The sequence below is a fragment of the Sinohyriopsis cumingii genome, chromosome 9 (genome assembly GCF_028554795.1).
Source record: "Sinohyriopsis cumingii isolate HCF-2022 chromosome 9, ASM2855479v2, whole genome shotgun sequence".
Lineage (NCBI taxonomy): Eukaryota > Metazoa > Mollusca > Bivalvia > Unionida > Unionidae > Sinohyriopsis > Sinohyriopsis cumingii.
Genome location: NC_142969.1, coordinates 99,840,399 through 99,852,055, shown reverse-complemented (window position 1 = coordinate 99,852,055; position 11,657 = coordinate 99,840,399). Strand labels below are relative to the sequence as shown.

At 34.9% G+C, this 11,657-nt stretch overlaps 1 protein-coding gene across 1 annotated transcript in view; it reads left to right on the top strand.

Annotated features, from left to right (window-relative positions):
• LOC149792338 (T-box transcription factor T-like) overlaps window positions 1–11,657 on the top strand; it is a 29,871-nt gene that overhangs the window by 1,011 nt on the left and 17,203 nt on the right. Inside the window, exon 2 of the mRNA XM_089969378.1 lies at window positions 3,110–3,374. Within this exon, the coding sequence (XP_089825504.1) occupies window positions 3,110–3,374 (265 nt within the window). The remainder of the gene's footprint in view (window positions 1–3,109; window positions 3,375–11,657) is intronic.

The window sequence follows — 11,657 nt, the reverse complement described above, 5'->3', positions numbered from 1 at the left end:
CAGAAGTCCTATTTATTATTTTTTGGGTGCTAATAATAAATAATAAACGATCCCTACACCAATAATCATAGACCATTAACAAAAGAGAGATCAAATTTGAAGAGAAATGGCTGTCATATTCATGACCAGAGCTTCAGATAGCGTTCACACTGTATTTCTTTCTGTATGTGTGGTCTTAAGTATTTAGATGAGCCCTTGTTTTGCTCCAATTTGATTTTTTATCAATATTACAATTTGGAATTCGAGGGTTTTGACACTTATTTTACTAGTTTTAACTTGGTATCCAGTACAGAGATGAACATTTTGACTTCTTATCTGGACTAAATTTGTACAACAAAAGTTAAATCCATTCACACGTTCTAAGCTGTCAATAAACATAGGCTGGTTTACAACCTCTGTAATAGTTAACGGAAAAAAGATGCATGGATAGCAAGTAATGAGTGCAAATGCTAAATTACGACCAATTTCTGGAGTTGTAAAACCTACATGAAATCAGAAATCAAGAAGTTTTAAAAATAAGTGTTCTTGACTCTTTCATGTACAAGGGAATTTAATTGTAATATTGATCAGAAGAACTAGTGCTTGTCATTAAAAAGTGACTTTTTATATATGTTAAACATAAAAACGTTTTTATTGTGTGGACAATCAAACATGGTATAAGGATATTTTGATTGTATTTTGGTTGATTTGTTATATTTTGGTGTATAATTTGGTATGTTTGAGAAAATCTCTATGTTCTGGGGTATATTTTGGCATGTTTGAGTATATTTTTGCAAATCCATAATGGTTCCTAAAATTTGGGAACCGCGATGGCTTAGTCGATAGCGATCGAAAGGGTGAGGATTAGAATCCTACCATCGGACCAACCTGGGTCAAACTATGATGTGTCATAGGGCAAGGCACTTTTAACCGATTGCTTCAGTACTAAATAGCTTATTTAGCGTTGCCATACATCACCAAACCAACACCTAAATATTGTAGCCGTTTCTTATGCTTTTATTTACTGTGATGATTTCAAAACAGCGTTTTCCATCTACTGAACTACATACATACGATCCTATCTTGGTGCATATCTATCTCCGTACTCGTCTATCTGGAGAGGATTTCTCAATCCGTTACCCATGACCCCTAATCAAGGATTTTATTTATAATAATACCGGTGCCCTCAAAACAAGGATCGCTTTTCTTGTATGTGCCTTGTTTGTAAAACATTACAAAAAATCGCTAGTTTGCATTACTTAGAGGAGTCAAGAAAAAAAAAAGTAACCTTGTACCCACGCTCACTAAACACGTGGGAGTGTTGAAATAACGATATTGGACCACTAACTTGTAGAGGTCCATATTGTACAAGTCTCACCGATCAATGTTAACACAAACGCGTACTAACATGCTGCATACGCCATTGTTACACAGGTGTTAAAATAAGTTTAAAGCTTTTGAAGTTTCCTTTTCTTTTGATGTTGTGCCGCCTAGTGTCGTAGCTAAGATATTTGGCCCCTGTGTGGGACCTTATGTGGCCCCTATACAAAACTTCTGCCTAATCTATAGTGTAAAAAATAATTCGTGCTTCGCATTCTCTTTGTAGACCTAGACTATGAGGAATGGTGTGCGGGTTGTTTTATATTAGGTATCCAGAACAAACAGTTGCTAAAATTTATCTCAGGAGTTTTATTTGATTAGGTTTAAAGAAAAGAAAAACCACCCTACCACCACCATGAACAGAACAAGCCAAGTTATTGTAGCATTACAAAATAAAAGATTGGCAAGGACACTGTTATTATAACGGGAAATGCATAGAGTTACAATTCATTTGAAAGTACATATTTATTTGAATCGGTCTTTCATCAACTGTTGCAGGAAATGCTTTGTCAAGAATGAGTAAAATACCGGTTCCGTGGTAAGAAACTAGCATTGTACATAAATTATTTCTACAATTTGTTTTTATGGCACACGTTTCTTGATATCGAATTATATAATGTGTGTTTAATTTCTCCACAAATAAATAACCATAGATTCCCAGTAGTAAAATAACAGTAAGTTATTGATTGGCCACCACACAGCTTGTCTGATTAGTTTACACATTGTACAGCTTTTACGAATTTATAAATTGGACAGCTTAAAACTTTCGGTTTAATTTATAAACTGGCCAGCGTACAGCTTTTCGGAATAATTTATAAATTTGTCAGCGTACAGAATTTCATAATAATTTATAATTTTACAAGCGTACAGCTTTTTCAGATTAATTTATGAATTGGCCAGCGTACATCAAATTCTGATTAGTTTTATTTTAATTCAGCCATGAGATCATTATGATCAACAAATAAAATATTCAAAATAAAAAAACTATTTTGGATAAAGGCTTATATATAAAACGAAGTTAACTTCTTTCTTTTAACAGCTGACTGAAATAAATGCATACATTTAGCATAATCTTAGGGAATAATTATTCCATTAGGCCGTTATTATTTGGCAGTTATTTCATGGCATTCATAACATAATTTCAAGCATTTTTATTTTTTCTAATAACAGTATAAGAATGTTATTTTTAAATAAAAACTTCCAGTAAATGTCTATAACTTGAGATTGATATTATTTCAGTCATTTAGTCTGATTTATTTTTGTTTCTCTTTGGTAGATACACTAACCATGACTCTGCCATGTGAAAGATTTAGATAAAATGCAACTTTTAGGCACTAGAAAGCTCTGTTTGGCCATCACTTTTGATATATTTTGAAATATTCAACAATTACTGAAGAACAAATAGCTTGTAAAAAGAAACAATAACTAAACTTCTCATCTAAAGACACACTACACTCCTCCCATTCTCGATCTCCTCTGAAAAAAGTTTGAAAATGTCCCCGTTTTCACTCCAACTCCCCACCTGCGCTTATGATTCGGCTAGTTTCCCAACCCCTATATATTCTTTTTGTATTCTGGGTATTTGAAATAAAATATTACACACTTTCAAATGTATACCATTTTGCCTATATCTGGATGGTAATTAAGGATTTGACCAATCTCTCTATCATCATTCGTCTTGTTCTTCTTTTCCTTCTCCTTCTTGTACTTCTTCGCTGTTATTTATCCTGTACCTAATTTTTTTTTCCAGACGAATGTTCCCAGTGTTCAGGGTCAGCATTTCTGGCATTGATCCAAATTCCATGTACACGTTGCTGCTGGATTTCGTGCAGGTTGATAACCATCGGTGGAAGTACGTGAACGGCGACTGGGTAGCTGGAGGCAAAGCCGAGCCCGCGGTGCCTAACTGTGTGTACGTGCACCCCGACTCCCCTAACTTTGGCGCCCACTGGATGAAGGAACCCATCTCGTTTAGCAAGGTTAAACTCACCAACAAGCTCAATGGTGGAGGGCAGGTAAATGCATAATTCTTTTTCCATACGTAAGATTTACGAATACTGTACACACACACACACACACACACACACACAAAATATATATATATATATATATATATATATATATATATATATATATATATATATATATATATATATATATATATATATATATATATATATATCGGTTGATTGATTGATTGATAGAACCAATGCTAACAAATTGGATGTAGTATAAAATTATGTATTCAACAGCTATTATGTAATACAAACAAATTTGTGTTTTTGTCTTTGCGCCATGAAATCTTAAATCTATAATTCTTATCCTTTATTTTTATTCGTTCACCGCAGACGTTATAACAGTAAGACCTTTTAGGTGTAGTTTGTCTGGCCCAGAAGGATATTAGTTTGGACTTTATCTTGATTTGGCATTTTATTTGAATTTCTATCATTCTGATGAGTATCTTAAATAAATTTGAATCTAAGGACTATGTGAGTATATAATCAGCTTCATGTGTATTTGTTTTTGAGTAAACAAAACGAATATCTATTTTTGACCATTTTTATAAGAAAGGAAATAGAAATAACAGGTTTATGATCCTTGAAATGGGCAGTCCTAAAATTTGCTACAGTAGAAACATTTTCACTAAACTTCGATCTCAGGAGACGACAACGTTATTTGTTTGGGATTAAATATTACTTTCACGCCAAATTTTCCGCTCATTGATCTACCAGAAATCTCGGCACCATATTGACTGCTTTACTTCCCCATCTGTTAGTCCGCCGGATGTTTCCCTCCTGATATGGATGGTCTTGTACATCCTGGTCTACAGGTGTTCCTACCATTCTACCACCCATGCTGATGGACACGCGCGACCCCGTATTTTTGAAACCTTCTGAGAAGTCAAAGCAAAGCAAAAATTCCAAAAATTGTGATACTTTTAAGAACTTATGATTGTTAATCTACATATTTGTTGGTGACGTTCTGTGCAAAAAGTGCTATGACTGCTTTTGGAATGTATCCTTTTTTAATCATTCTAATTTATTCAAGTTATTTAAGGCCGAGTCACAAGCATTGTACAACATCAACGCTGTATTATGTTTTGTATAACTGACAGTGATATAGCTTGTACAAAATTGTTCCTAGTTTACTGCGCAGATAGCGAAATGTATGAGAAATGAGGAGGATTATTAATTTCTCGAAAATTAATATCCCCATACAATTTTTTTTATATCAATAATAATAAAATTAATAATAATAATAATAATAATAATCTGATTAGACGTCTATGTCTTTCGTCTGAGGGGAATTGTAAGGTTTTACATCGTTCTGAATACGAGGAGACCGATATAAAATACAAATTATAAGGGGGTGGGGACGCGCGGGGCCGGACACATCAATTTCCCTTTTATTTCCAATCCTGAATGGGACGATCTAAATTGAGGCAACTATAAATTATTTCAGATTAATTATTTTTTCTTCTTTTTCCTGAGCATTTAAACCAGAAGATGTCTCATTATTTTTCTGCAGTGATTGATCGATCAGGCTTGATTACAACTTCACATCCCAGTCAATATCGTATTCTCCGTTTTTGTTGTTTTATAACAAAAAAATATATTGGATGAGTAAAAGAGCTTTCACCAATAAAACTTATCTTAAAATAAGCAATAAGACAGGTACGTGCATAATCACACATACCTACGTAGTTTTTTCTTTCACAATATTCGGAAACGTTCGGTACATAAAGACGTGTAAAGAAAAATATCGTGAAGGCATAATTATCACACGCAGTATTAACAAATAAAGTGGAACTAGACTAACTTACATATTTGTTATCATCATAATAAGTGAGTTATTGGGATGTGACATATATTGCTGCTCTTGAACCACCTCTTTTTAATGACAAATAGAGCTAAACATATCATAAAAGTTGAAAAAGTCCTAATATCAAGTAAATTTCAAAGAATTTGCGAGCACAATACATACTCTATGATAGTCCCACATTTTTTCTTCAAAATTTCTTTTAATTGTTACATTACATTGCCAAAGTTATCGCGGTATTGTTTTATCCTTGTTAGTCAGTGTTTTATGTGAGCAAAACATTGGCATAGGATTGACTTTAAGGGAATGAGACGCGGATTTATAAATTAAATCATTGGAGACGAGAAACGCTTGCCGTGGCTTGTAGCCATTCTCTTTATTGAGCAAGGTAATGATTTTCTTGGCGCTCGTTAAACTAGGCATGTACAGCCTTGGTAAAGGACGAGATCTGTATAAAAACTTAAACTGACAGATCTTTCATCGCTAAATTAGGATGACCATCCTTGAAAGTAATTAATAGTAAACCAGTCGAAGGTTTTACAACTTGATTCATGACATTTTACGATGGAAATGAGGGCAACAGCTTTGTGTGAAAGGAGAGTTGTTTATTGATGTGTAAATCCATTTATTCTATCCGACAGATCTACAAATAAGAGTTTACTTTATAAATACTAGATTTTGCAATCGCTTAATTCTTCCAGTCCGGACATTCGAGATAAAAGAATGCCGTCTGATTCATTGAATGCCGTGTGTGCTACAATCAATAGTCGCATGCGAATGACATCGTCAGTTTTGTTGTTGTTGTTGTTGTTGTAGGGTTTAACGCCATTTGTCAGCACAAGATATGCTATACATGGCGGCCAGTATTAATGGTGGAGGAAGAACCAGGGAAAACTCCTGAAAGAACCACCCACGAGAAGCTACTGGCAAGCTTTCTCACATACCCACATTGGCCAAATCAGTCTCCAACCCACGCAGACCGAGGTGAGCCGTAACGGAGAGCGCTTTAGGCTACTCGGGGCCCCTGGTCAGTCTTGTATCACGTCCTTTTTAGAAATGTTGTGGCCATCGAGTTCGTCGTAAATAGGATGTGATTTTGATTTTTAACATAGCTTTAACAATTTTTTAGCCATGTCGCTACGGTGTCTGGAATGTTGCAGTTTATAGTGATGTCTAGCGCAGGGGCATCATGCCGCAGACATGTAGCATGATGTCCCACCCAGTCACATTATCTTGACACCAGGCCGACCAGTTCTAACACTAACTTCTTAATGCTGAACGCCAAGTGAGGCAGCTGTTAGTACCATTTTTGTAAGTCTTTGATATGACTCGGCCGGGGATCGAACCCACGACCTCGCGCATCCCAGGCGGACGCTCTAACCACTAGGCCACCGGAGCAGTCGTAAATAGGAGCATATGGCGACAGAATAAAGCTACGTTTGTATAAAATAAAAAATAAAAAAATCAATATTTGTCCAAATTTTCTGAGTGCTCTACATTACAGTTATTCCCTGCATGTCAGGAAAAATGACAACTGATAGAATAAAGGTATTTTTTCTGAATTATATGGATTTTTCTTCATATTTCGTGAAAAATATACAAATAACGCAGGAGTCTGGATTTTGTTCACTGTGGAAATATTTATAGGTTACTGCATTTGTATGGGAAAATATGAAAATATGAACGAGTGTTTTTGGATGGAATACTGCACGACCTTGGGAGTGCAGTATATCCATCCGACAAAACGAGTTCATATTTTCCCATACAAATGCAGTGACCTTTTTATTATATGCTCATTTTTTAAATTCTACCTAAGGCTTAATTATATAAACAAAATACACTACAAGAAACAACGTAAATGAATGTATGCCGTATTCCACACTAAATACACAAGCGCATATTTCATCATTACACAACAACAACATTATTACTGCGCACATAACTCCGTCCAGATAAATTTGAACTTAGTCGCACGCTCGACATAACTTTCGAAAGAAAATGGCGCGTCTAGTTAAAATTGAAATTTGGAGTCATATTGTGAATGAATGTGCATTGCAACGACTTTTCCATTTGATCTGGAATGAATAGATTTTGGTATTTTTTTCGATTCTACGAAATTTCGTGATTATGGACTGGATTTGTTTTTGACAATTCCACATGAAATACGTGGGATTGAAGAAGCTAGGGAGAAGCGTGTTGACATCTATAAATGTGTTTCTGTTTCTGTCATTGAATGTTTGAAATCATAATGTGGGAAAAGTATGAAATCTTTCAATTGCAATTATCAAAATGACGCTATGGAATTTTATTTCATTTTGAGTGCAGTAAGGAGGATGTAATTGTACTTATCATCGAAATTACAGTACAATTTCGAAATGTGTAATCAAGATTGAGAACCTATGACATGGCTCATGTAATTCGGATTTGCAGAACTAAGTACATTTTGTGGAAATTGTTTCAGTATATGTTTTTTTGTTGCCATTCTTATCACCAGCTAAAGAAGGCAGTATATGACTTGTCACTTGTATGTTATTTGTAAGGAACTTTTCTTGCGTCTGTTGTATGCTGTAGCTAGCCTAAATTCGAAACATTGTATCAACGCGGAATGTGCCAAATCAGTTGGTATGTGGCAGTCCACGAAACATCTGTTTTAGTTCATTCAGAAACAAATTTAAACAACCACAACGTAAAGCGCCTCTTACTCGAGTGTACATGATTTGTTTACAAATCAAAAGTGCTGGCGTCTGCGTCCATTGTTTGTTTACAATAGAAAGTAGTTCTTTTATGCACGTGAATGCTATGTGTATTGGCGCGCGGGTTCAGTATCGGGTAATACTGCACGATTCTGACAATGTAAAGTTAACGGGGGAAAATGAACATATAATAAACATTGTTACACTATCCTAATGCTTGGAGTACTTGTGTCGCTTAATTTTCCGTTAAAAATGTCACTGATATTGGACATATTTTGAAGCGGAAGGGATGACTTACTGAACAAAAAGTAATGAAAATGGTCGTTACCTTGTTTATTTAATTTAGATTTCTATATTTCCACAGTGATTTCTTTTTCAGATCAAAATAAAGGGGAGGGGGCTGATCCTTGTGGTCATCCTTATATACCTCAAATTGAAAAACATTTCACCAGTTTAGTCATTCTACCATATTATGTCTGAAAGGTTTAGGGCTGTTGGTGTTACGTTTATAGTAAAAGCACGAAGGTGCAACCGTTTATTTTGAAAGCACGAAGTTGCAACCGTTTATGATAATATTTGATTGCCATTGCCGTATACCCTGTTTACGAATGCCGTATACCCTGTTTGAAACCTGTTCTCCACATACACAATGTCTGCTATTCTCACCCCCCACCCCCCATTTCCCATCCATTTCTCTGTGTCAGTTATGCTGTAGGAAGCGTTATCTTATATTTAAGAGCTCCACACAAAACTTCATTCTCCATTTAGTTCATTTATTTCTGTATTCCTGTCTAACATGCATACTCCTGCATATATGTAATCTTATTATCATTGTCATTTTTTATATCTACTTCTTTTTCTACACTCTTAAATCGTTTTTAAAAGTAATTTTTATTTAAATTATATTGAAAGTAATTTTCCACTAAAATATATTGAGGTTAATTTTATTGATTTCTGTACTACAGCTGTATACTTTTAAAAAAATGATTGCGCTTTACGTGCAAGTGCAAAAACCCATAAAATACATTTATTTTGCATCCAAAGGTCAGCAATTTAGATTTGGTAGGTGGCTGCTAAACAGGCAAATTCCTTTGCATCCAAAGGTCAGCATTTTAGATTTAGTGGGAGGCTGCTGAACAGGCAAATTACTAAATTCATAATGGATAAATAAACTAGATGATTTACGCGTTTCCCGTGGGAAGGGACGAAAGTCTTGTTCTGATTCGAAAAGAGCGGACAAAAGCACTGCGTATAAATAGAGAGCAGGCTTACGCATAATTAATTCGCTCATCGAGTCAGAACAGCTGTCTTTCTTTACAGGTAAGAATCGTCCGTGTTCGTAAGCTTCCTTAAAGACAATGCACTTTTTAATATTTGAAATTTTCATATTTTTGCAATATTTGTGCGAGTTCTTTCTATTTTATATTATAATGGAATATTTAATTGTTTCAAAGAATTTATGTTCATTTGTATTTGGTACGTATTATTGGAAAAGACGAATTCGCTACCAACTTTATGTTTAGATTTAATTTGGAAAAAAAAGATTATTTAAGTAATAAAGAATAATGTTTTAGTAACGTATTCCAAATTATTATTATATTTTAAATTTAGTAAAATAAATTTCTTCAAATTGATTGTTGCATTAATCGCAACTATTGAATGTTATACTTTTTGGCTATCATGAATTTAACTGATATTTAATTATCTGTATTATATTCTAAAAGGCAGAAATTATACAAATGTATGAAGTTGGAAACCTCGAAGGAAAAGTGCAATCTTATATGTGTTTCGCGTATTTTAAATATAATGGCTTTATAGGTGTATATCTAGCATGTAGTATTATATGTATCAATTATTTATATACAAAATTCAGTCCTAATAAGACTGCAAAAATATTTCGTTGCCGACACAAAACAAAGTACGTAACTATCTTATCTACCGTCGTAATCATCTTTAACATTCTTTCGCAAAACTTTTAAGTACTACAACTATTCAGTAACCTAGACAACAACTCCTGAGCCAAAATAATTTCTTCCTTGACTTAAACAATTACTCCTGAACATAAACTCGTGAACCTAACCAATTACCCCTTAACTTAAACTCCTATACAATAATTGAAAAAGAACATGGCTAAAATTTCCACGCAGCATGCATCGACATGCTTAAGAAAACAAAATCATGATCACAGAGGTAGCATAAAGTTTACCCTGTAAAGAGTACAATTCCGAGAAGAATTTGCGTCTTGTCGCACATTTAAAGGATTTCTACAGAAAAGCCCACCCCCGCCCTTTTTATATATGCATTTTGTAGTGCTTTTCTAGCAAGCACCAAAGATATGGAATGGGTTCAAAAACTTCTTATGCTTTTTATCGACGATGCATCGAAAAAAAAGTTTTACGAACCATAAAATAAACATGCTGAGCTTATACAACATATCTGCGATATATGTGTACAGCCAAGTGAAATATTCAACTTGCGATGAAACACATAAATGATTAATCAAGATTATTATTCTAGGCAGCAAAGTCTTTAATATTTAAAGTTAGTCCTGGTGTCATCATTATTGTTTCCTGCAATATACATGCACACCTGATTTTCGAATTCCGGAATACTCAGTCAAGAGACATGTTTAAGAATTCCGTTGCAAAGTATTAATAAATTCTTTCTACTTAGTTATCTCCCCCTTTCCCACCGACAAATTCCTTCCCAACCTTCCTTTTCACGTGGAAGCCGCGGTGGCTTTCTTGCCCAGACCAAGACTGGTTAACCAACATGGCATACCCCTGTGCATGACTTTTGTGTGCGTTGTATGTGTGTGCTTCCGACAGACCCTATGTACAATCTTCCTTGACCTTGTTTCACGAACGACGCTGAGTGGGACGAGTTACTGTTGTCACGCAATGCGACGCAAAAGACGGCGGTGGTACATCGCATGTTGCACCTTTATATCATTGTATGAAATTTAAAATGATTATCGATTTAGTTTATTGGGTCCATTTTCGGGTCCTTTTTCTCGCTCATTTTTTAAATAATAAAACAAATGTCGATAAACATGTTGTATATATAAGGTGTACCCCTCCCTCATGGCAAGTCATTGTTGGTATAAGGAATTTATTTTTGTTTATTATCAGAGTGAGGTTTCACTCAAATTAAGGATATGTGTATTGCATATTATTAATTTGTTCGATCGTCAATCAAAGAAGTGAGGAGAGTGAAAGTGATTCTTTTGTGTGTAAAATCTAACTGACTTGCTCATTGTTTTGGTGAAGCAAGTCACACTTACTCCGAATGTTTGGCCTCAGGGACGGCATCAAGTGTAGAACTATTATAATGTATTTGCCCTTGACCTTTTTTATTATGCTTAATTTTCATTCGATTTTAAAGGCTTTCTCTAGGATCATAAATATCCAATAACAGACATAAGTATGCTTGTGGCTACACCAGTCATCCTTGTCTTTAGCACACATAGATGAAGTATACACCACAACGAGTTCGATCAGTGTGATAATGCAATAACTCGAACATTACTTTTGATTATCGGCGATTGTGAAACTTGTGTATTGATCTATCGCCTGAGAAGAGATAATCACATCTACTCATTAACATCTCAAATCCAATAAAATCAATGTATTTGAAGTTGTATATGATGCTCTAGTGGCCGTCTCGTAGGCCATGGACATCAGGCCAAACGTCCGACACGCTCCCAGAGCGCCTTGAAATCAAGTGGTGCTCACGACCTTGCCAGCAATGATTGGTCTTCGCTTAATAGGAATAGGCACGTGTGAG